A 27,944-nucleotide genomic window follows, 5' to 3' on the forward strand; every position below is an offset into this window, starting at 1 on the left:
TCTTGTTGTTCTCGAAGATGCAGACTAATACATCTACCTCTCTGATATATAGAGAATGATATTTTCTAAAAGATTTCTACAGATAACTGTTTTGTAACATAGATTACTTATTCAGAAAATCTAATGGCATGACAATGAGATCATCCCAATTTGATGCATATTAATGCAATATTACACAAAAATTATGAATGTGTTTGTGTCTATATTTAACCATATAGAGGCACACAGGGATTACATATATTTAATGTATTGATGATTGTCCTAACTGTTTATTGTACTATATGGATGACTGTAATTCCTGATCCTACTCTGTGGGAAGAAAATGAAAATGAATATGGTAATATATGCATTGTGATAGATATTTTTTACCTGTCTCAAACAAGGAATATAAAATACCAATTAGTGGTTACTCCACAATGCCAGAAACTTAAAACTTTAAAATACTGCTGTTTTGACTAACTTTGAAAGCTGGGGAGGATTATTCCCATTCAAGTGCTTCCTCGTGAGTGAAATCATATCCACTGAAGCTAATACTAAAATTCCCATTAAGTTCAATGGTACAGAGTCAAATCCTAGAATTGGATTCTGGGTCCATTTTCCCACTTCTTCTGATGAGGACATATTTGGAATCAACTAACTCTGTACCCAAATTTAAACTCTAACAAATCCCTCTCTTTTCTGGAAGCGTTGTGTTCATCTATCATTCTCCCCTGTCATTTGCAATCCTGTTTGTCTTGGAGGCAGATGAGCTACCACTGGCAGTGCTAGCATTCCATACACATCACAGAATATGGATATTGTCCTGAAAAAGTGCAGTTGATTTTCAATTTACCCTATTTTATTATTTAAGAACAACCCTCGCCACCAATCTTGGCTAAAGCTACATGTCATGTTCTGGGAATATGCAAAATATGCTAAGTTTAGTCTGTTAAATCAAATTTAGTTTTGTTTTCTTTGTGCATTAATCGGTAAGCATTTCATTAATGAAAATACTTTGTTTGATTTAGTAATGCCGTACATTCTGACATGGCTGACCAGATTTTATTCCAACTAAACAAACAAACCAAGAGAAATCACTGGTTGATGTTAGACCTGCAACATTTCACATAAAAAAGTATATTTTTAAGTATTTTGTTCAGGTTGGGGGGAAGATGATGGTGGTGGAGAGAATTTTATGGCTACAGTGTTCTATGTGTACTCCATGCAAAGCTACATCAAACCATGAGTAGGCATTCTTCCTCAGAGGCTACTGCTTATAAGAATTTACAAAAACAAAACAAAACAAAAGAAAATAAAGAAGCAGCAAGTTTAGTTTTGAGAAAATAAGACTGGGCGGATGTGGGTGGTGGGCATTTGCAAATATATGAGGAGCTCTTAACAAGATAAATGCGATCAGTTACTTTCCATATCCACCTAAGGTAGAACAACAAGTATTGCAACAAAGGAAGTTTAGGTTAGATATTAGGAAATTCCTTCTGATTATAAGGATAGTTAGGCTCTGAAATAGGCTTCCAAGGGAGGTTTGGAAATCCCCCCACTGGAGGTTTTTAAAAACAGGAGGGACAATCACCTATTAGAGGTGCTCTAGATTTACTAGGTATTCTCTTTTCACCTTGGGCCATCCATATAGAAGTTTTGGTGCATGATGAGGTTCTGTGAAAGTAGATATAAGAATATGGCTGTGTCTATGCTAGCCAAAAACTTTGAAATGGCCATGCAAATGGCCATTTCGAAGTTTACTAATGAAGCGCTGAAATACATATTCAGTGCTTCATTAGCATGTGGGTGGCCGCGGCACTTCGAAATTGACACAGCTCGTCCAGACGGGGCTCCTTTTCGAAAGGACCCTGGCTACTTCGAAGTCCCCTTGTTCCTATCTGCTCATAGGAATAAGGGACTTTGAAGTAGCCAGGGTCTTTTTGAAAAGGAGCCCCGTCTGGACGAGCCGGGTGGAGGCAAGCCACGTCAGTTTCGAAGTGCTGCGGCTGCCTGCATGCTAATGAGGCGCTGAATATGTATTTCAGCGCTTCATTAGTAAACCTCGAAATGGCCATGCAACTGGCCATTTCGAAGTTTTTGGCTAGTGTAGATGTAGCCTATATCATCTAGCTAAAGAATGTACTTTTCAACAGCGAATGCAGATTTTCAATATTTTAATAGGTTGCAGGTTAATTTACAAAACCTTCTGCTACTGATCAACAGAACTTACGTTGAGGCTGTAGATTTTATGTAATCTTTTTCTGTTGCAGGTAATTCAAACTGTCAGTGCCATTGACAAAGATGATCCTAAAAATGGACATTTTTTTCTATATAGTCTTATTCCGGATATGGTCAGCAACCCAAATTTCACCATCAAGAAAAATGAAGGTAAATATAAAATGTATATACTGCGGTACTGTATAACTATTTATTTCTGCCTTGTACTGCTTGATTGCCTTCCGTTTACTTTATCAATTTGTCCCTTGAGCAGTTAGAATGTGTTTTATCTGTGTAATGGTACCATAATTACACATGTCCAGATATTTCCAATAGACATAAGAATAATAGAAAAGACGAAAACTAAAATTGAAAGAAGAATTTAAATTCAGAAAATAACTTATTGGGCTTACACAAAACCTGAATGGAGTGATTTGATTTGTGCTTTACTTTTGTTGATTTTGAAATACAGGAGAAACAGGTTATAAAGTAAGTGGTTAAAACTATGTTGATAAATTAATATTGAACCCTCGCTGGTTCACATGTAGTCACTAACATCTGCTTACATGTTTACTAAATTCCCAAAGGGAAACACATTTTCAGCCAGCTTGGTTTTTGTAATCAGATTCTAATGTACTACAGTTAAACCTGTTCTAACTAGGTTGAAAAAGCTGTTAGGTCAGCAAAGTCTGGAAGAGCACTTTGTATTAGAATTGCTGTTTTATATCACTCCTGGAAGGTCATAGACTCATTGTCTAATGTTATAGAAGAGGAATTCATTCATGGTGGGGGGAAAAGTAAACAAATTCAATCAGTTTTACTTGTGTTGAGTAATAAATTTACTCTAATCCTTTTCTTTGGTACAAAGCCATACCTGAAGGTCATATAATGAGAGAACTGGAAATGGTCACAATAATTCTATAAACAGTGCTTTCTTAGGAGTTTGTATGTCAGGCCAGGGTTTTCTTTCTTATTACAATGTGTCAGGTTGGAGTATTTGCCTATATTTCAGTATCTTATATCATGTTTATGTAATGATTAGGAGGGAAGTCAAAACACACTAGTCTGCCTTATTAATATTAATACACAAATGTATTTGTGTGTGTAAAGGAGAAGTATAAATATCTGAGGAAAAAATCATTTTTATATTAATTGTTGTTCTAGCTGGAGCAGCTAGTGAAGTATGTTGGTATATCTTTGATAAATGTAGCCTTCTAAAATAAGCTTTGAGCCTTTTAAATGTATTACACTTTTCCTTTTTGGGATAGGTTTATTATAGCATTATCCACTTTAATGCTGTGGCTACACTACAGAAATCTTTCAAAAGAAGCCCTTCCAGAAGATCTTTTCCAAAACAACTTTCAAAAGAGTGCATTCACACACAAAAAAGCAGATCAAAAGAGTGATCTGCTCTTTTGAAAGAGAGAGTATCCACACAACCCCCCTCTTCCAAAAGAATGGCCTAGACATTGAAAAAATCAGGTGCCATGAGGACTGCTCTCTTGTAAAGAGAGGCCCCACACATGTTTTCTTCCAAAAGAAGCTTTCAAAAAAAAAAAAAAAAAGGTACTCTTCCTGAAAAAGGAAAGGAAGGGTGATTTCAAAATAAGCTCCATGTTCTTTTGATCTGCTTTCTAAAGAACTCTTTTTGTGTGTAGACACTCCATGAGATCTTTTGAAAGAGTTCCTTTCTTTTGAAAAATCTTTTCGAGAGAACTTGCTAGTATAGAAGCGGCCTAAGTGTATGTGTGTGTGTATATATGTTTTTTTTTCTTATGAACATATTTTTAAAAAAGGAAATTATAGGATTGTATTCTTTATACATTCATTATAGAAAATAAAGTGACAAAAAACTTTCTTCATAACCCACAATAATAGAAAAGAATTTGTGTTAAGTGCCCTAAATATGAAATTCTTCCTAACAATGGTTTGCTTTCTGCAGCATGACAGATCAAACAAAGGATTCTTACATTTCTGTTTTAAGCAAAATCTAGCTGTTCATCAGGGCCATCTTAATAAAGAGGCTTTAGGGGCTGCAGCCCTGGACTCAGATTGGCCCCCCTTAGCCCAGGGCTCTCGACTACAGCCCTTTACGTCCTGTGTGCTGTGTTCCAGGCTGGCCATGCCTGGGGGGGTGGCGGCTGGGTGGAAGGTGGCTCTGCGTACTGCCATTCCTCCTCACACACACCCTCTGAAGCCACATCACCACAATGAGCACCACACCTGGAAGGTTTGTCTGGTTGTGCCCTCACCAGCAGGCTCTGCCCCAGCAAATCCCATTTGCCACAATTCTTGGTCAATGGAAGCTGCAAGTGGGTGGTGCCCACTAGCAAGTTTAGGACATGCAGAGCCACCTGTTTCCCTCCACACCAAATGGAATCTATCCCAGACAAGCGCCCACACCCCAACCCATGTCCCAGCAACCTTCCACACTCTAGATCCCTTGACAGCAGTCTGGAGCCCCCTCCTGCATTCCAAACCCCTCATGCTGAGCTACACCCCAGAGACTGCACCCTCAGTCAGAGCACTTACTCACTCCAGTACATACTCTCCAGTCTCAATGTGCAGCCCCCTTCCACACACACTAATCCCCTAATTTTGTTCCCTCTGCAGAGCCAGAGGTCTCCAACAAATCTAATAGCCCCAGCCTCACAAAAGAGTTAATCTAGCCCTGCTGTTTATACCACTTATTCTTCCTGCTCCAATCTTATTATCATTTTAAGTCATGCTTACTCCCAACTGAAGTCAATGAAAAAATTCCTATTGACTAGTACAGGAGAAGGAGTGAGGCCTCAACAGCCTTTGTGACATCTCATCTCATGTTTTATAATTAAAATTTTAGTGTATTTAAATAATAATCATCCTAATAATCATAATAAATCCACTACATTTTTTTGCTGTTAAGGAATATATTTTCTCAAATTCTACTTGACTATATACAGTTGAATTAATCTTTCTGTGTCTAATAACATTATTCCCTTTAAAGACACATACATCCTTTAAGCATGTCTTTTGTCAAGACTGTTACCCTCTGTAGGAAGTCCTAGACCGCCCAGCCCTTGGCCTAGGGCGGGCGGCAAGCAAAGAGGGGTTAGGGCCCACACTCAGTTCGGGGCGGTCAGCAGTTGTCGTTACAAAACAGTGCAGGTCCCAGCCCTCAGGCTAGGGCCTGCAGCAGTTCTTAATAGCAATACGATACTGGCCCAGCCCTCAGTCCAGGGCAGCCGCAGTTCACAGTTGCAATACAGTACCAGCCCAGCCCTCAGTCCGGGGCGGGCAGCAGTTCACCATAGAAGTACAATTCCAGCCCAGCCCTCTGTCCAGGGTGGGGCAGCAGTTCACTGTTGCAACAAGGTCCCGGCCCAGCCCGCAGTCCAGGCCAGGGCAGCAACACAACAGTTTGAGCATAGGCCCAGCCCTCAGTTTGGGGCGGGGCAACAGCACAAGGGTTGAAGTACAGGCCCAGCCCTCAGGCTGGCCCTGTCAAGGAGGGGGTAGGGGGTCGCAGGCCCTCCCACTCCACTGCGACCTGGCCCGGGGCCGTGGGGGTCACTCACACACGACCCCGGCAGTGGGGATCCAGACCGCAACACACTGCCATGGGTTCTGGAGCATCATTCCCCAGGCCACTTCCTACCTCAACCTCCGCTGGCAGAAGGTCCCAGTCCATCTGGTCGGGGGGTCCCTCTAGGTCGGCCTCCTCCAGGTTGTCCACCTTCGGGGGCTCCGGCCAGTCACTCATCTCAATGTCATTGGGTTAGACGGGCGGCGGTAGCCTGGTGGACCCACGGCGATCCTGGGCCTGAGGGCTGCAGGGCTCCGTTAGGACTCTGGAGCGGGCCGCTCCTGGGGCTTCTTCCCAGGCGGGGGGTCTCCGCCGGCATGAGGGTCCTGGCAGGTCTGGGAAGTCTGGGTAGTCCCCCTGGGGCATCTGGATTCGGGGTTGTTCGGAGCCACTGGGGGCTTGCTCCTCCGGCCTGGCCGGGTGATGACAGGCCCTCTGCCCTTGGCGCCGGGGAGCTCGTGCAGGCGCAACCTCCCTGTCCGGAGGCCCCGCCTTTAATGAGTCCTGAGCCCCGCCCTGGGCCCTTCTAGCCCTGGGCTCTGCCCTCTGAGGGGCGGGCCTCTGGTATTCTGGCTCCGGGCCCGCCCACCAGGGCCTCTGCGCAGCCTCGTCTGCCTCTGAGTCTGCGGGAGGCCATACTGACTCACTACACCCTCTTTAAAATAGTTCCACTTTTATCTGCTAGAATATCTGCCAAATCCAAAATCTGGGGATGATACAGATGTGGTGAACAAAGCATCACGTCGCAAAGGTTCTATCTGTACAGCTAATGGGACCAAGTCTCAGTCCTGGTCAAATGAGCTGTGTTTGTGGGATTCAGGGTAGCATGCTAAAAGTAGACATCTAGACACTGTTTTGGGTTCTGAAATCCACTCCTTCCTTTGGCTACAGAGCCCGAGAGCCAGCCTGAGCTGGAACATCCACATTGCTATTTTTAGTGTGTTAGTGCAAGGCCCATCAAGACAACTTTGTCCATGCAGGCTGCACCAGCTGTGTGGACAGAGCCGTAAAGACTCCTTATGCTGTAAGACACTTAAACAAGGGCACCATTTTGGGAGGGTGGGGTGGGCGGAGAAGTTGTGCATACTGGGATGCTACTTGCTGTTCTTTCCATTCTCCTGACCAATAAGGAGTGAGGGGAAAGTAAACAGCTTGCATGCATGTCCCTTATGCCTGGATGGTGAGTGGAGGGGGCAGAGGAGTAATTCAGGGAATTTGTGTACTTCTCCCTTGGTCCCCAGTAGTCAGGAGACCAAGATGAACAGCAAACAGAGCTCTGGTATGCGCAGCTGCTGCTGCACACCCCACCCTCCCAAAACTGTGCCCTTGCACTTCAGTTCTGATGTTTTATCATGACTTACAAAATGATCTCTGTCTTCAGGATCAACATGACTGATTACACTTGGCAAATTTGCTCTATCTTTCCTGTAAAATTCAACTCATTGGTCCAAACTCTGATTTCTGTGTTCTAGTGCAAATCAGCTTTCAGAACTCTGAAAGTATTTCCCTGGCGTAACTAAGCATGGAATTAAGCGCAGTGTCTCCGTGACATTTTAACTTACAAATCCACTTTTCTTTTAAGTTTACTGAATCTGTGGTTTTATTTTCTATATGCTTAAATTAAATAGAATCTGTTTGAGCACTTCTTGCCAATCTTCATACCCTATGAAGCACAATGCTTCACAAAACCTCCACTTCTCTAGGGTGTTTGTGAAGTTGCTTTACTCTGTAACATTGCTTCCTGTGTGCTGCACTGGCATTTTTGGGACTGACAGACACCTTTGTGCTTGTAGAAGCAGTAATTTTAATTGATCTCTTCTCTTGACACTTGTAGTCACCAAATACAATTTGACATCTTTTGCAGAAATCAAAGCTATAGCTTAATTTCTGATAAGTGTATATTCCCTGGCCCAAATACTAAAGAAAGGCTACATAACTAGTACCTGCTTGAACTTTTTCTTGTAACACACTTATGTAGACCCTGAATATAATTCACTTTAATTCATTCCCTGTGGGCTAATATGACTTTAAAGCCTTCCAGATTGTCACCAGGTAATCTAACAATTTGAGCTGTGCTGCAGAGGTGATGAGCTATATTCTAATAAGCCGCAAGTTATATTCTAATAGGCTGAAGTCTGTTTTCACTAAAAGTTTTTAATTGACCTTTTGACATAATGTTGTGCCTTCAGTCACATCCAGCAAAACACTTTTTCTCCCCAAGAATACATAATATATTATGGAAATTGCCCAGTGTTGATAGCTACATTGTGTCCCAGTGAAATGATTTACAGGCACCATGATACATTTTTCTCTCTTCTAACTATTAAGGCCATTTCTACACATTCTATTTTCTTCAAAAGTGGCTTGCTAATAAATGGTCCAAAATATGCTAATAAGGCACATATGCAAATTCCCCTTGCCTCATTAGCATAATGTCACGTGATTTGGAGTCCAGAAGACGTTCTTCTGGACTCCAAAATGCTGTTTAGAAGTGCAGCCCCTGGGGGGGAGTCTTCCAGAAGGAAGTCCTTCTTCCAGAGGCCCCTTCTTCCTGAAAATTTTTGGGAAGAAGGGGCCTCTGGAAGAAGGACTTCCTTCCCGAAGACCCCTTGGGGTCTGAGCTTTTAAACAGTGTTTTGGAGTCCGGAAGAATGTCTTCCAAACTCCAAACCACATGAACTTATGCTAATGAGGTGTGGAAAATTTGCATCTGTGCCTCATTAGCATATTTTGGGCCATTTATTAGCATGCCACTTTCAAAGAAAGCGGAATGTGTAGAAAGGGCCTTAATAGCTAGAAGAGAGAAAAATGTATCATGGTGCCTGTAAATCATTTCACTGGGACAGAATGTAGCGATCAACAAGGGGAATTTCCATAATTTCAGAGAAAGTGGCATGTGTAGAAATGGCCTAAGGGTGCATATTTACAATGTCTCCCATAGACAATATAACTTGAAATAACACACTGGGACCTCTGCTGCCTTTTTGATGTCTAGACAATCAAAGTAATCTTGAACTTCATCAGAAACCTCATGCCTCTCACAAAAGCCTCAAGAACATTTCTTAGCAAACAATGCTCAATGATTTTCTTCCATTCTATCTGAATCCCAAATTGCATGACTATAGTAACAGAGAGGAAGCCGTGCTAGTCTATACGCTATCAAAACAAAAAGCAGTCAAGTAGCACTTTAAAGACTAGCAAAATAAAAGCTCACCTAATAAACTATTTTGCTAGTCTTTAAAGTGCTACTTGACTGCCTTTTGCGTGACTATATTTTCTTAACTCCTGTGTCAGTGAATGGGTTGGTAATTTTTAAATGTAGCAAAATGTGCTGCTGCTGGCCACAGAAAACTTACTGAAAGATTGGTTCGCTCTGTAGAAGTGATGCAAGCAGAGCTTATCATTATCTCAACTGGTCAGATGCTTAAACATGTTTCTCTCCATCAGTCTGGGACTTGAAAATTCTATATAGTTAACACATAATCAGATCAATGACCCCTACAAACCACATAATAACATCAAGCCCTTATCCAACATGTAGGTCAAGGACAGACCCCATGTTTGGCTCCCTAAAACTTATGGCAGCACAGTTGTGAACTAGGGGTGAAGAGATTGATTATCTACTTTTTGCATGTCTTTGTCTCTGGTTTTGGACGAATGAATGAAATACCAGGAGTTTTGCTGTTCTTTCATTACTTCTGACTGACTCCAAAGCAAGAAATACTTTAAAAAATCTTATGTGCAAACCTGATCTTGTAAGATGTTCAGGCAAACAAAAACAAGGAGTCCTGTAGTGCCTTAAAGATTAACAAATTCATTTATTAGTTAATGTGTTTCCACAGGTAAAACCCACTTCTGCAGATTTTCAGACTGGCCTAGATAATAAGTAAAATGCCATTCCTGTGACTACCAAAGGTTTCAGTGCTCTTGTAGTGTTTAAGGTAATTGAGATCTCTGTTAATTCCAATGTTAATTTTGCCAAACTTGCCAATAAAATCCAATTCAGATGTGCCTCTCTGTAATCTTGTGGTAAAATCTTTTTGTGGAAGAATGGCTACTTTCAAATCCTTTATTGAATGTCCAGGGAAGTTAAAGTGTTCCCCTCTAGGTTTATGTGTATTCCAACTCCTTATGTCAGATTTATGTCCATTCATCCTTTGGTGCAGAGACTGTCCAGTTTGTCCAATGTACATGGCAGAGGGGCACTGCTGACACACAACAGCATGTGTCACATTAGTGGAAGTGCAGTATACGAGCTCCTGATGGAGTTGCTGATGTGGTTAGGTCCAGTGATGGTGTCTGGAGTACAAATATGTGGACAGAGCTCGCAGTGAGCTTTTTGCAGGGATAGCCTGGGTTAGTGTTTCTGTGGTATGATGTATAGTTGCTAGTGAGTATTTTCTTGAGGTTGGGAAGCTGTCTGCAGGAGAGAATAAGCCCATCACCCAGCGCCTGTGAGAGTGGGGGGTCATGTTCCAGTACAGGCTGTAGATTGTCAATGAGGTGCAGTAGGGGGTTTAAGCTGGGGGTTAGAAGTGATGACAAGTGGTGTTCTGTTATTTCCCTTGTTAGGCATATGATGAAGTATCTGGCTTCTGGGTATTTGTCTGGCCCTGTCAATCTGTTTTTTTTTTTAAATTAAATCCCCCCACCCCAGAAGGCAACAGGCAAACAAAGATGTTCAGACATATTTGGATAAACTCTGACACTGTATCTCAACTCTCAGGAGGTTTACACAAATAAATCTAGTCTTACAACTTTTAATGGTGACCAGTCACTAATTGTGGCACAGAGTGGATAATGAAATACTGCCAAGTATTTAGGAAACAAAGAAGGAGCTTTGTATCTTTGGGACACCACTAACCTTAAAGTAGACCTGTGGAAAATCAGACTTCACAATTATATATATGCTATTCTATTAAAGAGTGAGGGATGAAACAGAAGCCTATTGCTAGTATATGAACTATCACTTGTATTTGAAGCACTATATATTTCATATGTATTTGCCATTAAACAACGTGATTATTCCAATAGCCTGAGTGCAGGTAATTATGAAAAAAAAATTTTTTTCCAGGGATTCAAGTTTGGTATACAGCAAATGCAATTTTCAGTCTAAAACTAGCAAATACGGGTTTGTCATTAACTGGTAAAACTTCAGACTATTGCCTAAATGACAACTTTTGCCATTTTTTATAATGCAAAGATGTTGTGTACTGAAAATATACCCTGGATCAAATATTCCCCAAATGTCCAGGGCTGCAGAATATCTCTTGGCAGTGGAAATGTTGCATTTTCATTGCATATATGACAGAATGTACAGTGCTAAACTCTGCTGGGATCCACCAAATGGCAGCAGTAAAGAGAGTGGGCAGGGCAGTGAAAAGCCACCTTTAAGCAGAGGAGACCATATTTGGGGGACACATTGATATTTCTGACACAACAGATACTTCATGATCTTGTAGAGAAGCTGTCCTCCTTTCTCTTGTTCCCATTGCCCAGCCTGGCTATTTGAGCTGGGTAATAGGCCCAGAAGCTGGACCTAAGTGAGTACTGGTGCAGGCATAGTCAATAAAAACAAGAGTATATATTTCTTCACATTTAAACTAAAACATCCTATGTACTTTAATGGTAAACCTTTCTGTAGCTTATTCCTTGCAAAGTAAAGGTTATAAATGACATTTCCAATTTGTGGGTATTCTAGATATGATGCTCATTATACATAAAATGAGTATTGTAACACTCTTGCTTGTGACTACATGAACTCTTTCCTCTGTTTAGGCACAAAATTTTGAGGAAGAGGAAGCTTCCAAGAGGAGAGTTTCCTTCTGGGGGATTCCCCTGGGCCGTGTGTCTACAAGGCTATTTTGGAGTCCAGAAGAGCTTCTTCCAGACTCCAAATCATGTGGCCATATGTTAATGAGGTGCAGGAAATTTACATCCACGTCTCATTAGCATTTTCTGGGCTGCTCATTAACATGCCCCTACCGAAGGCAGGGGCATGTGTAGAAGCCGCCACACACACACACACACACACACACACTTATCAATGTGGTTGTGTATGCATACACACAATATTTCCTAGAATATTCATGCCTAAAAGTGCAATTTCTTTGCTCAAGGGATTGAGCAGCTTTAATATGTCAGTTATTGCTTTAGTGGGCTGACTTGGAACGATTCAGCAACATGCCATGTGGTTAAAGTGAGAGAGCCTGTTGTTATAATCATACCTTGTGTACCCTCAAGCATTAGTTGGATTACATGCCATCCTGTGCTCGAATCACTCACTTTATTTAAAACTTGCTTTCTACATTACCTCGTTCCCATTTATAAATTATCATTTTGAAACTATTTGGATTATCCAAAAAGTAAAGAGTGCTACCACGAATTGTTTTCTCCCATTTTACTGTCCAAAATAAAGATGCCAGAAGCCAATATACAGAACATACATTACATCAGAAAATGTTTCTATTACTTCTTTGCCTTCCATATGGTAAAAAAAAAAAAGAGAAAAAAATCTGAATTTCCAAGTATCAAATGTTTTCTTTAGCAGCATCTGCCATATGCCAACTCACAGGGTAAGCCATTGCTAAATAGCTTTTTTTTCTACCATAGTAACTCTGGTTGTGCTAATGTAAGATTCTCTCAGTGAGTAAAATGTTCCCTTTACTTTCCTTGATTGTCTGTCATCATCTTGGCTGCCTTTAAAAGTTCCTATTGTTTGACTTTCATATATATAGTTATACCAATGACATCATTAAATTCATCACTGTCTGTGAATGACAGATGTATGATCAACGTTCAGAATATCACCACTCTTCTTGTCTTATGCACATGTGCTATACATCCTCCTATCACATTGCCATTTCATGAAGTGTTCCATGAGCCTCAGCTGTCATCCACCCTGGCTGAGATATCATTTAACAGTGGCAGTTCTCCAGTCAAAGCACATGCTTCCAGTTCTTTAATGCATTTAACTATTAGCCACATTTTTGTCCATAGTGATGAAGGCAGTTTGCATTTTTTTTTCAAAGTGCAATTCTCAAAAGTACCAAATAACATCTCAATTTGTGCTTTTCTTTAAACATCACTGATGTGATTGCAGAGCAGTTGCTTCAAATCCTGATGCCTATAAGTAAACTTTTTGCCAACCTATCTGCAGTACTGGTAGAATAAACATGAAGTACATTTTATTAATGTAAAAAAAATTGTTAAGCCTTGATACAGCTATGGATCAGAATTTCTATAATTGATAAGGGCACAATTATTACATCTTAAATCAGTGGAACTACTTGCATAATGAGGCTACTCATTGGGTCAATATTCTGCCCTAAGGAGACGGTTATCTATTTAAATAATTGAACATCTGGAAGTACCTTCACAGAGACTGAGGTTATTGGGTAACTTCTGTCACCCACTCATAGAAGTGTCACTTTATTCCAGAAGCACCAATGTCAGTGTCTGGGCCTCGGCCTATAAAATGTATGATATATATTGTTATATTGTTATTATATTAACAATCTTGTACTGGATTAAAAGTAGAGGGAACATTCATCAATTTAATTGTGTCCCAGATAAGGACAAAATCTCAAAACCCCAGAATTTTTCACAAAACATTCAAAAATATTTTGCTAATATTATCAAAAAGGATAATTTTGATAAGACTGAAGCATTGTGTTTGAAGAAGGTTGAATCGTATTTTCAACTTTATTGTTTTGATTTTTGTATTATAGTGTAAACATCAAAATTAAATATTATGACCTCATCAAAAGAAAAAGGTTTCATTAACTTCTTGAAATAATCAATGAATTAGGTATATTCCTATGTAACTTTTCAATTGAATCAATTATCATTTCCTGACAGAAAGTTGCTTTGTGAGACAATTTTTAACCTCTTTACATGTAGTTAAAAGTTAAAATTCTAGATATAGTTCTACAAATTCACAAAGGTCAAATTTTGAGCCAGAAAGTTTGCAAAGTTCAAGGGTGTTTAGATGTCAGTGATTGCTTATGGTGAACTCCTGAAAAAATAAAAATAAAAAGGTCTAAATTGTGACATATACTATGTGCCCATGCAGGGGAGAAAAGAAGTAAGCACCATGGGCTGAGAGGCACAGGGGCAAGCAGAAGTTGTCACTATCTTTCTCTTCACCACCACTGGAGCAGTTGGGGGAGGTATTGTTACTGCTTGATGAGGACTGTGAGTGGTATCCAAGCTCTGTCCATCATCATGTCAGAAAGTGGAATGTAACTTGTACAAAAAGTGTGGTAATTTGCTGCCTATCTGTAATGGCAGAAAATTATTGTCTCTGGAACAAAAACAAAAAAAACCAAAAAAAACGCTGGGAGGAACTTGAACTTTAGGGGTGTCTTTGAGGGATGATATTTGAAAGCTTCAATTGTAGAAATGGACAGGAAGAACAGAATGGGGTTATCTTTTTGTTCTGCACTAGTTCACCTATTTTTAGTCCCTAGATGACTTATCTGATGGGAGTTGCCAGGGGCCAGTGGCTATGATGGACATTTTCATTCTTAGCATTAAATAAGCAAGTAGTTTCTTTAGTCTGAAACATGACCTCATGGACATGTTTATAGCTCAGTGAGATGAACAGTAACATAATAGCACATGATGTTTCTTTGTCCTGATGATGAAAGCAAGGGATCAGGATTTCAGTTATTATTATTATTATTATTATTATTATTACTATTATTACTATTTTTTATTTTAAAGGATTCTCTGACATACTGCAGAAATGCCTTAAGGTCCCATATTGCTAGGCACTGTGCAAAAAAGCTTGTGTTTCAATTTCCATGTTATTAACAAATATTGTAGTGTAAATAACATATTTCACATTTTAGAACAGGCCACTCTGCATTGTCAGTAATTCACATTTTCTGCAGTATTCTGAATCCATAGCATGTGTCCCTTTTACTGACAACCCCAGTAACAATGAAAGGCCAGTGGTTGTTTCATTTCTCAGCATGTATCTTTCATGCCTGAGATCATCCTTCTTCCCTTCTCCTATCTTCCTCTACTACCTCACCTACAGCCTCTTTTCTGTAATGCTCCCATCCTGTCTCCTGCGCGATACTTAAAATGGGCTGTCCTGTAGAGAAGAAATTTACATTATTGTCTGTAATGAGGACTACAACAATACAGGGGGAAACCTGCATTTCCCCCCATTTTATTGGGCATATAATCACTCCTTTTTGGACATTTAATCTTGTTCTGATTCTTCCATCCCAATACCTGGTGATCTGCCACTTCCCCATCTTTCTTTTCACATGTAAGCAGCTATTCTATCCAGGCTCACCTCTAAATGGAGCCACAGAACAGGGCAGGACTGGGTGAGATTTCTTCTTCAAACCTATCTTTAGCTCTACCTGGCTGCTGTCTATTCTTTCTTTAAATTATGCGGTTTTTGCCACCTCTGTAGGCTGAAGAGAAGGCTTCCTTTTTGCAGCTTGACAAGCAACTTCCTTTATTCTAAATGAAAACCAGTGCCAGAGAACAGAACAGATCCACAATTCTAACAGAGCCACCAACCTTCTCCACATTTTGACAATGATGTCTATTCAGTCCAGCTGAAACCTTATTCACTCCTCTCCTGTATTCAGGATGCAGGGCTCCAGACAGATCCCCTATCTCCTCCGCCATAAGCCAGATGTGATCAATCAAGGCTTCATTGGACCGGACAGGCCAACCTGATGATCCAGACAGCAAGGAGAGGGCCACCTGGTAAGCTGATTGTCCTCTTTTAGGCATCCTTAGGCTCTTCTTCAGCTGTGCTATGGTTTGGGAGTTTTTTTGTTTTTGTTTTTGTTTTGTTTTGTTTTCCTTATTATTATTTTATTTTCCCTGCCCTTTTGGAAAATTTTTAGGTAGCAAAGTGCTCCTACAGGATCACTTATACTCTGGATGTCCTTTTTAACCTTTTTCAGTCCTCTCTTCATCCTATTTCTGACATGTTGGCTTCTGTATTACCCCTTGCAAATGAAGGTATCCAGCTAATCACCAAAGATTCCACATACCCAACACAGAAATGGAGGGCTTGCTTCCACAGCATCATATTTGTCCAGAGAGAGCCCTTTTTTTTCTCTACATGAATTATCAACCCCAACAAGACCACTGATTTCCGAACATTTATGTGAACATGACCCAGTACAAGCAAATATGAAATGAGGGCAATAAAGGAAGGGATAATATTGTATATGTACAGCATTCCATTATGCATATATTATCATAAAAGGCTTTTACTGCACTTATTCATAATTTATGATTTGTGCTGCTAGCAACATAATGTTGACAAGGAGTCAATTATGTTTCATTTTATAAATCAAACTAATTAAGAACCAGATGCAGTCTAAGTGAAAAAAGATCTGAGGTCAGTGTTGAATACCATATGCACCACAACACTTACTCAGGATAGAGGAGAAGGACTTGGAAAACAACATGAATTTTCCTGCTGTAGTGTCTGCCCGATTCAATAGTTTAATACAAGCTGCTTTCCTTTTTCAGTAATCAGACTGTTAACATGTCATTAGAAATACAGTAAAGTAAGTAACAGCATCTTTTTAAAATGGTCCATGAGAAAAAAATTAAGAAATAAAACAGAAAAATGGGCCAGGCAATTACTGAGAAAGAACACATTTGTCTTAGCAAAGAAAATCTGAATTGTGGACGAAAGTGGATGTAGACATGCACAGATAAGAACCAATCAAAACTTCAGTCTGACAGAATCGCAATTAAACAATGTGGCCAAAAAAAAATAGATTTGGCATATTAAAACTACTCCACTCAGCACGCTCTAAGGACCTCTGGTCTTAATTGTAATATGTGTGTTACTTTCACATCCAGGAGCATCCCAGCAATGAGAGAATCCAAAACTGGATCTCTCAAAAATTTTAGAAATTTTCTCAGATGCCTAGCAATTTCTTGACTGCATGTATTACCTTCTAGGATCTCATAGTGCTTTACAAAAAAATTAACAAAGCCTCAAAATGTACATAACTTGTGGGGAGAACTTAATGTTTCCATCATGCTGTTTATTTTCTTTATCTAGAGTTGCCATATTTGAACTGTCAAAAAAGAGGACACCCCTGAGAGGAAGTGTATCCATATCAGTATCTACCAACTCACGTTGTATTAATGTACTCTATAATATACTATATGCATACTGTATATTAATGAATGTATCACGCTAATACAACGTGAGTTGGTAGATACTGATACAGATACACTCCCTCTCAGGGGTGTCCCCTTTTTTGAAAGTTCATATATGGTAACCCTACTGTATCATTTCAGTTTTCATTTGTCTTTAATGGCAGCCAACACATAGTCAAACGTACCAGCAATATTTTATCTCTTCACCAAATATTCCTCAGTATTTGAGATGAAAACTTTTCCCAACCTCTTCATCACCACTATTTGTTAGGTTTACCAATCTCTTTTGGGTTGTTGTGCATGGTGGAGTATTTCTACTCTGGGGGTATGGACCCCTGGTAAATTTAATGCACCTAGTAGGGCTGTGCTAACTCAAGCTGTCATGGTACCATCACCAACGCCGGTACTCCTGGCAGTCATGAAGAACAAGTTTCCCCCATTGCCCTTTCGCTGTGGCAGCAAAAGTTGATTTTAGATACATCAACTCCAGCTCTGCAATTCTTGTAGCTGGATATGCATATCTAAAACTGATTTTATCTCCTAGTGTAGACCTGACCTAAAATGTGATAGTTTCTTCCAGAAATATGAATTTACAAAAGGGGAATGCTCTTCCAAGAAGAAGATCACTGGATCTGTTCAGTTATAGCTTTTTACACCGTTCACAATATACTAGATTTCTGCATCATATGCAGACCTCAGCTCTTGTGGAAGAAAAGAAACAAATAATTCCCCCATAGCCTTTTCACAGATGGCCATTACCTCGATTCATGTGTATAAACAGAGTGGCTATCTTTAACTTGGCTTCTTTGACCAAATGCACATCAGAACACTTGGAGATATTTTTTTACAGATTTTCAGAAGGTCTTTTGCAATCGCACTGCTTAGATGTCTCTTTTAGAACATAAGCAACTTCTGGTTTCTTATTTGACATTAAACCCTCAAAGCTTTCAGCAATCAAAAAGCAGTTCCCTCAGTAGAGGTATTCATGGACATATGTTTCTGTTTCTGTTTCTATCTGTGTTGGATATTGTGGTAAGTGGCATTTAGTCACTGAGTTGGAAGACTCAGAAGTGTCAGTGCTGATAGAAGGGGAAAATGCCATTGCCATTTGTCCCTAATTTGGTCACAGCTCAGGACAAACATGACATTTTAACAAACTTTGCCAACTCCTTCCCAAGCCTCATTATTGGTGTGTGTACGAGTGTGTGTGTATTGTGGTTCTGAGCAGCTAATTGGCAATTATGGCAAGAGTACTTTGTACTCACTGTTTTTGCATTTTATTTTCTAAGGTTGTGGTGTACCTGCTTTGTTTTTATCCTCCTCCAACTGCAGGCTGTCAGGAAGAATATCAATTAATTCCTTTACTCCTTCGTTATATTTTTTCCTCTTCTAACTACTGGGTCTCAGTGTATGAGAATTAGATGATATTCCCATCACCTGAAGTTGGTGTATAGTTAAACAGAGAAACACAGCTCTCCTTGAGAGAGAATCCAGTTTGTGGACCACAGTGTGAAGCAGGAATTTATGAATCAATTAGCTGAAAAAATTTCTTCTTCATAAAAAATTCTCTTTCTCTTTTATATTTCTGTTCTATATCTCTTTCTCTTTATGTTCTCTCTCTACCTGGAACATTAAGGGACCCACTATTCAAGAGACCCAAAATACACCATACAGAGTACAGCAATACTTCTTATTCCTTTTTAATTTATGGGGCACTGAAGTCAGGCATTTTTCTCATAGATATAAGGTCTGATCCAAAGCCTATTGAAATAAATGATAAGACTTCCACTAACATCAATGAAGCAGGTCCACATAGTCTTTTATTACACACAGAAAGGATAGCATATATATATATATATATATATATGCTAAAGGATATAAAGCATAAGGGATATATATGCTATCCTTTCTGTGTGTAATAAAAGACTATGTGGACCTGCTCCATTGATGTTAATGGAAGTCTTATTTATTTCAATAGGCTTTGGATCAGACCTTATATCTATGAGAAAAATGCCTGACTTCCATGCCCCATATATAGACTATGTGCTATCTTTTCTGCATGTAATAAAGACTATGTGCTGTCCTATATATGCACACACATAGCCTATAAATTAATGTAAGTTTTGTTTCTGCAGAAGAGCCACAAAGGAAGTCCTTAAGTACACATCAATTCTTCTGAAAGTCTCCCTCAAAGAAATAAGTAAACATTTCTCAGTCTCAACCAAGTGAACTACTTATGAGGAGTAGTGTCAAGAAATGCTGTCACTCCTGCTCATCAGCATAACTCATACCAACAGTTCTCCAGTTCCTTGTTAATCTCAATACAATCTTTGGACTGCTAAGTATGGGTTGAACCTCTCTAGTCCAGCACCCTCAGGATCTGACTGGTGCCAAATGAGAGAATTTGCCAGACGAGGGGAGGTCAGTATTGTCTAGCAGCATTATCAACACTTCCACTGCTTACTAGGCTCTTTGAAAATGTCTAAGGGTAAATTACAGATAAATAAAGCACAGAGCCTGGACTGGTGGCTGTAAAAAAAAACGTTATGAGACCACAAGAAACTTGGTCATGCCCATGATAAGTGGTCATCTAGCTAACTAAAATCATGCTGGATTACAGATGTTGCCAGATGAGTGAGTTCTGGACTGGAGAGTTTCAACCTGTAGAATTAAAAATAAAGGATGAATGGGGGTGGATCTCACTCTGCATCTTCTTAGTCCATCCCACCAGTAATACTAGTACCATCTCTGTAGTAACATCTCCAATTTTTTAATCAGTCTCCTTCTGGGATTACTTTAATCTGTCCTTCCAATCTTTTTATTCATCCAGTAAGGAAGCTGGTATCTTCCTCAGAGTACCTAGCATTGTTCCTCAAAATTTCTCATGTTCTTCCAATATAGTTTCCCTCTATTCTTCTGATTCTAATTAAGTCTTCTTAAAGTGAAAACGCTTGTTTTTTTTGTTATTGTTAGAATCTTCTCATGTTTCCAGTCTGAGCCAATAGAATCACTCACTGGATATTTCTATATTTCTAGATGTAATATTTCTACTGCACTGGACTTACCTCGTATTATTACAGCTACTGTCTGTACAGTTACACATTCCTCATTCACGAATGCCAAATGATAGAGGAGCAAATCCATTGTGGCAAGCAAGATATATGGCTATCGGTAACAGTGGTGTAAGATAGTAACAGAGAGAAAGCCGTGCTAGTCTATATACTATCAAAACAAAAAAGCAGTAAAGAAGCACTTTAAAGACTAACAAAATAATTTATTAGGTGAGTTTTTGTGGGACAGACCCACTTCTTCAGACCATAGCCAGACCAGAACAGATTCAGTATTTAAGGCACAGAGAACCAAAAATAGTAATCAAGGTTGACAAACCAAAAAAAAAAAAAAAATCAAAGTGAGCAAACCAGAGAGAAGAGGGGCAGGGAGTGGGGGGAAGTCAAGAATTAGATTAAGCCAAGTATGCAAAAGAGCCCCTATAATGACCCAGAAAATTCGCATACTGGTTCAAACCACACGTTAATGTGTCAAATTTGAATATAAAAGAGAGTTCAGCACCCCTCTTTCAAGACTGTTGTGAAAATTCCTCTTCAGCAAAATGCAGACTGTTAATGACGTTTTAAGTCATTAACAAAATGGCCCACTCCATTAAAATGTTAACTGACCAGTTTGTGGATAAGGAGCGTTTTTATGTTTGTTTTGTGCCCCTTAACTCTTTGTCTAAGAGAGTTTGACATCTGTCCAATATACAAGGCATCTGGGGATTGTTGCCACATAATGGCATATATGATGTTAGTTGAGGAACATGAGAATGTGCCCATAATTCTGTGAATAACCTGGTTAGGTCCAGTGATGATATCCCCAGAATAGATATGTGGACAAAGCTGGCAGCAGGCTTTGTTGCAAGGAAAAGTTCCAGGAATGGTGTTCCTGCAGTATAGACTGTGGCTGTTGGTGAGAATCCTCATAAGGTTGGGAGGTTGTCTGTAGGAGAGAACAGGGATGTCACCGAGGGCCTTCTGGAGTGTGGCATCCTGATCAAGGATAGGTTGTAGGTCTTTAATAATTCACTGCAGTGGTTTGAGTTGGGGACTGTAGGTAATGACCAGTGGTGTTCTGTTCTTGGCTTTTTTGGGCCTGTCTTGGAGTAGTGGGTATTCATCTGGCCCTGTCGATTTGTTTTTTTATTTCTCCTGGTAGGTAATTCAGGTTTATGAAAATTTGGTAAAGATCTTGTAGTTTTCGGTCTCTGTCAGTAGGATAAAAGCAAATGCTATTGAACCTAAGGGATTGACTGTAAGCAATAGATCTAGTTATGTGTGCAGGATGAAAGCTAGAGGCACGTAGGTAAGTATAGCAATCAGTAGGGTTCCAGTAGAATGTGGTACCGATCAGGCCATCCTTGATTTGTACTGTAGTGTCCAGGAAATGTATCTGTTGTGTGGAGTAATCGAGGCATAAGTTGATGGTGAGGTGCAGATTGTTAAAGTCTCTGTGGAATTCTTCTAGAGTGAGATGTGTACTAGAGATTTAGAGACAGTGAATTCAGAACAGCACCTGCAAAAATGTAGTTAATTTCCATAAGCAACTGAAGTACCTCCCTCACCAGTTATGTGCACAAATCTAAATTCTGGGCAATTCTACAAAAAGGACAATTTCCCCAAAAGCTGAAAATTACCCAGTAGTGCAAATTATTTTGCATGCTGTCAAGACCATTGCCTACTCTGGCACTTTGAATGCAGAAGGGAGGGAAAGGGGGAACACAAGAGACTTTAAAAATACCCTGCTACTAAAGGCTTCTGTTTAACAGCTCCCAAAGATCACAGATTCTTTATCCTTCGATTTGTATTGTTGCCACCACCCAAATGCAGAAACCCCTTTGAGAACTCAGAAAGACATATTTGAGAATTTCTTCCTGTTGGTTACCCTCAAGGTCTTTTAACTCTCCCTCTGGAGAGAGCTTAAATTTTAATTTCTTAATAACTGATTTTGCAGTCCTAGGCAAATGCACACAAAACTTCCTGCTTTCTAGGACACAAGAATCATATTATTGTCTTAAAAACATGATTTTTATTAAGAAAATAAAACATACTTGATAAAACATTATTCGGTTTTTAGGTATTACAAAACAACTGAAAAAATAAGACTAAAGTACAGAAAATTGCTTCTCCAGGATTTAGTTGGGGACATTACAGTGTGAGGGAGTTGTTACATGTGGTCATCACAGGGAAGGCCAACAAACCCAAAAATAAAGAAAATAACTTAATTGTGTCTACCTAAACATTCCCTGGTCTGCTCACGTCTCCGTTGAAAGGTTTAATCGTTCTCTAGGCATGGATGTCACTGGGCAGTCCATGCCTGGGGTCCTGGCCTTGATTCATGTCTTCCAGGTCTGCACCAGTTAGTTACCCACAGACTGGAACAGGAAATCTACTGTCTCCAATTCAAAAACTCACACACTGTTTCCATTGTCTGCCCTGGTTTCCTGCCAACTCACCTCCTGCTACCCTAGTATTCCTTGAGATTATCTAGGACCCACTGTCTGTGGTTTTAACCTTTACAGGCATGACAGCTAGGGTTAGGTTTCAAGAGCTAACCACCGTGAAAAGACTTCAGTTAACTGAATGTCAGGAATTTCTAGAAAAGGGTAGTGCCTCTCTCATTTATTACACATCTATAGCATTTACATGGCTTAACAATCAGGGTTATGGAAATATGTATTTATCTGTTTAAATAAGAACATAAGAACATAAGAACATAAGAATGGCCATACTGGGTCAGACCAAAGGTCCATCAAGCCCAGCATCCCATCTGCCGACGGTGGCCAATGCCAGGTGCCCCAGAGAAGGAGAACAGAAGACAAGTGATTTATCTCCTGCCATCCATCTCCTGCCCTTGTTATGAAGGCTAGGGCACCATACTTTATCCCTGGCTAATAGCCATTTATGGACCTGACCTGCAAAAATTTATCAAGCTCTTTTTTAAACCCTAATAGAGTCCTGGCCTTCACAGCCTCCTCGGGCAAGGAGTTCCACAGGTTGACTGTGCGCTGTGTGAAGAAAAATTTCCTTTTATTAGTTTTGAACCTACTACCCATCAATTTCATTTGGTGTCCCCTAGTTCTTGTATTATGGGAAAAGGTAAATAATTTTTCTATATTCACTTTCTCCACACCATTCATGATTTTATATACCTCTATCATATCGCCCCTCAATCGCCTCTTTTCCAAACTGAAAAGTCCCAGTCTCTCTAGCCTCTCCCCATATGGGACCCTTTCCAAGCCCCTAATCATCTTAGTCGCCCTTTTCTGAACCTTTTCTAATGCCAATATATCTTTTTTGAGGTGAGGAGACCACATCTGCATGCAGTACTCGAGATGTGGGCGTACCATTTATTTAAATATGTGTTAAATATTTATTGAAATAAATATATTGCCAGAAGTACAGTGTCATATGCTGACAGACCTACATCATTCCAAGCTAGATATGTTAGGAACCCCGACTTCTTTTCTGCATCAGTCTTCCTGTTGTGACCTTTTCCCATAAGAAATGTACACTGAGATGATATTCACAGGAGTGTGCTCATGCACATCTGCTTTGACACAAATGCACATGCAAACTTCAGATTTCTATGGCTATCTAGGGGAGTAACACATAGAGCCAATGGGTGCCTGTGTACATTTTCCTGTCCTAAATATCCCATGGCAATTTACACAGGAACAAAACTAACAATGAAGTATTATTATTTACAATGTGCATCCTAAAATCCTTTATAAAATAGTAACAGAGAGGGAGCCGTGCTAGCCTATATACTATCAAAACAAAAAAGCAGTCTAGCAGCACTTTAAAGATTAACAAAATAATTTATTAGGTGAGCTTTCATGTAACAGACCCAAATCTTCAGACCATAGCCATACCAGAGCAGACTCTATGGTCTGAAGAAGTGGGTCTGTCCCACGAAAGCTCACCTAATAAATTATTTTGTCAGTCTTTAAAGTGTTATTTGACTGCTTTTTTGTTTTAACTTTATAAAATAGTTATTGGATTGTCTGTGCCCAGGGGCCAATTGATACAACTAAGTATTTAGGACTTTTAAAAAGCAAATATAACACCAGCTTATATTATGAATTCCATTTAAAAAAATGTTAGGGCATATTTTTTGGTCATACATACACATTAGTCTCACTGAAGTCAAATGGAACTTTGCATGTTAAAAGACTGCAGCAACAAACGCTTTTGAAACCAAAGCCACAAGTTTTGAGTTGCAGCAGCTCCAAGGAAATTCCAAGTGACCTTTTTTTTTTTTTTTTTTCTGAACATGTCTCTGATAATTTAAACCACTTTTAGCTTGGGATGATCTTAGACAAAGGCTATGTATGCTATTCTTTTTTTCATAGCAGGTTAAGGCTGAATTATAAACCCATGAAAATAAGGATTTGTAAAGAAAGTGCTGACAGAATCTTTATTACAACAGAACCAACAGGAACTTCTCCGATATATTCCAGTCAGTTTTTATAGTTTAGTGGCTGCTTTCTGCCATGGGATCTCCATATGTACATTAAAGGAATTAATGATGTGATGCTACTAAAATACCATCATCTGCTTTTGCCGTTTTAAATGTTCTAATAGAAATTTAATATGGTCAGTTCAAGTGGAGTACTGTGTGATCTGATGTTAAATCATTTAAAATTCTATGGCTACCTCTACACTAGCCAAAAACTTCGAAATTGTCATGCAAATGGCCATTTCAAAGTTTACTAATGAAGTGCTGAAATGCATATTCAGCACCTCATTAGCATGCGGGTGGCCGTGGAACTTTGAAATTGACACGGCTCGCCGCCGCGCGGCTCATCCAGATGGGGCTCCTTTTTGAAAGGACCCCAGCAACTTCGAAATCCCCTTAGTCCTATGAGCAGATAGGAATAAGGGGACTTCGAAGTAGCAGGGGTCCTTTTCAAAAGGAGCCCTGTCTGGATGAGCCATGCAGCGGCGAGCTGCATCAATTTCGAAGTGCCACGGCCACCTGCATGCTAATGAGGCGCTGAATATGTATTTCAGCGCTTCATATATTCAGCGCTTCATTAGTAAACTTCAAAATGGCCATTTGCATGGCAATTTCGAAGATTTTGGCTAGTGTAGGCACTGCCTATACGTATGTAGAATCAGCGTCTGTGGGAACAAACTATGTCTACACCACAAAGAAATCCCATGGCACAATGTTTCAGACCTGGGTCAATTGATTCAGGCTGTAGAGCTAAAAATAGCTGCTAAAACATTCCCTCTCAGGCTGGAGCCTATGTTTTGAAACCTGGTGAAGGGAGATGGTCTCAGTGTCTGGGCTCTGAGTATAGGCCTGCTGAAAGGAAGAGGGAGCAACTGTCCCAGGTCCCAGCACTTCAAAGGGCCCAGTGTTGTCAGCCACCAAGACTATTGCAGCAAAGGCAGCACTTAGAACCCTGGGCCATTTAAATCACAGCCAGACCACTGGGTAGCACATTCCAGGCAGCACTGAGGGTTGGGAGGATGGGGGTGTGCATTGCAGTCCAGGATCGCTGATGTTTGGCTGCCTGTGGCCCCATCCCTTCCACCCGAGGCCCTGTCCTTTGAAGTGCAGAGCCAAGGCCTCTCCTCACCTTGCTGTTTATTTTCTTTATCTAGGGTTGCCATATTTGAACTTTCAAAACAGAGGACACCCCTGAGAGGAAGTGTATCCATATCAGTATCTACCAACTCACATTGTATTAATGTATTCTATAATATACTGTAGGTATACTGTAGTAGTAGTAGTAGGCATCCTTCGATGCCGAGGGATCATGGGTTTGCGCCCCAGTTGGACTGATTCGAGCAGCATCTTCTGTGGCTGTGCAATCCAATCTGGGAGTGGCAGTCCTTTCTGCACTGTGAGCAGCAGTAGGCAGGTGTCGCTCTGGTATCACGGGCACAGATCTTCCTGAGGGCTCTCCTGTCTTCCACTTCCTTTGCCAAGGTAGTTTCATACATAACAAGAGCTTCCTTCACTCCCTGTTTCTAGGCATGCCTGTCTGAGGCGAGCAAATGCCAGGTGTTCACATTGATAGAGAGAGAGCTGAGGTCACGCTTGCACGTGTCCTTGTAGCGCAATTTAGGTCGCCCTTTTGGCCTCTTTCCAGATGCCACTTCGCCAAAGAGGAGGTCCTTCGGTATTTGGCCATCCATCATGCGTGACACATGGTCCAGCCAGCGCATACGCCTCTGTTTGAGAAGGGTGAACATGGAGGCAGTGCTTGCCCTCTCAAGCACTGCGCTATTGGGGACCTTGTCCTGCCATGAGATACTGAGAATGTGCCTAAGGCAGCGTATGTGGAATGTGTTGAGCCGCTGCTCTTGTTTTGAGCGCAAAGTCCATGTTTCACTGGTGTACAGTAGTGTGCTCAAAACACAGGCTGTGTAGACCTGCACCTTGGTGTGTACAGTGAGCTTATTGTTAGCCCATTCTCTCTTCGTCAGCCTGGAGAATGTTGTGGTGGCTTTTCCAATGCGCTTGTTGATCTCGCTATCAAGTGACAAGTTGTCCAAGATCGTCGAGCCTAGGTACACGAACTCATGGACAACTTCCAGTTCGTAGTCTAGCACGTTGATAGATGGCTCGTTACCCATATTTTGGCCCATCACCTGGGTCTTCTTTAAGCTGATTGTGAGGCCAAATTCCACACATGCATCTGCAAAGCGAGTTATGAGTGACTGCAGTTCCTGCTGAATGTGAGCAACAATAGCTGCATCGTCAGCAAAAAGGAACTCCCTTAGATGCTTCGTAAGCACCCTGGTTTTCACTCTAAGCCTCAACAGTTTGAAGAGGTTGCCGTCCATTCTCGTGCGGAGAGAGATGCCCTCTGTAGCAGTTCCGAAGGCATATTTGAGCAAAACTGCAAAGGAGATGCCGAACAGTGTTGGAGCCAGCATGCACCCCTGCTTCACTCTGCTGAGAATCTCAAAGGGTTCAGATGTGGATCCGTCATATACGACGGTCCCCTTCATGCCTTCATGGAAGGCCCTAATAATGCTGAGCAGAGTTGGCGGACAGCCGATCTTAGCCAGAATCATGAACAGACCTTTTCTGCTGACGAGGTCAAATGCATTGGTCAGGTTGATGAAGGCAATATACAGAGGTTTGTTCTGCTCCCTGCACTTTTCTTGTAGTTGCCTAACAGAGAAAACCATGTCTATGGTGGACCGTTCAGCTCTGAACCCACACTGAGACTCAGGGTAGACTCTCTCCGCAAGAACATTGAGCCTCTTCAGAACAACATGTGCAAATAGCTTCCCCACGGTACTGAGAAGGGAGATGCCACAATAGTTGTTACAATCGCTTTTGTCACCCTTGTTCTTGTAGACAGTATCGATGTTAGCATCCCTCATATCTTGCGGTACGCTGCCTTCTCTCCAGCATTGGCAGAGTATTCCATGCAGCTCTGAAACTAGGGTACCATTGGCGCATTTGAGGATTTCTGAGGGAATACCGTCTTTCCCTGGGGCTTTTCCAGAAGAGAGTGCTTTTAGCATGTCGCTGAGTTCCTCCAAGGTGGGCTCAGCATCGAATTCAGTCATGGTGGGCAGAGGCTCGATGGCATTCAGGGCTCTCTCTGTAACTACGGTCTCTCTGGAGTACAACTGTGAGTAGTGTTCCACCCAGCATTCCATCTGCTTGGTTCTGTCCTTCAAGACCTCGCCTGTGGCCGACTTAAGCGGGGCAGTCTTTCTTTGTGATGGACTGATGGCCTGCTTGATCCCATTGTACATTCCTTGCATGTTACCAGTGTCCACGGCCTGGTGAATCTTGGAGCAGAGTTGGAGCCAGTAATCATTGGCACACTGCCGAGCAACCTGCTGCACTTGACTCTGAGCAGACCAGAGCGCCTGCACAATCACCTCACTGGGAGAGGACCTGTATGCAGCCAGTACTGTCTCTTCTTCTCAATCAGGGGTGTCAGCACTTCAGTGTGGGCTTCAAACCAATCAGCAGACTTGACTGTCTT

The 27,944-nt window shown here is 40.8% G+C and overlaps 1 protein-coding gene across 3 annotated transcripts in view; it reads left to right on the top strand.

Annotated features, from left to right (window-relative positions):
* CDH8 (cadherin 8) overlaps nucleotides 1–27,944 on the top strand; it is a 260,715-nt gene that overhangs the window by 211,938 nt on the left and 20,833 nt on the right. For all 3 annotated transcript variants that reach the window (XM_075009191.1, XM_075009189.1, XM_075009190.1), the window contains one exon: nucleotides 2,250–2,367. In XM_075009191.1, coding sequence (XP_074865292.1) covers nucleotides 2,250–2,367 — 118 coding nt within the window. The remainder of the gene's footprint in view (nucleotides 1–2,249; nucleotides 2,368–27,944) is intronic.

The sequence above is a fragment of the Carettochelys insculpta genome, chromosome 14, assembly GCF_033958435.1.
Source record: "Carettochelys insculpta isolate YL-2023 chromosome 14, ASM3395843v1, whole genome shotgun sequence".
In the NCBI taxonomy this organism is placed as follows: Eukaryota; Metazoa; Chordata; order Testudines; family Carettochelyidae; genus Carettochelys; species Carettochelys insculpta.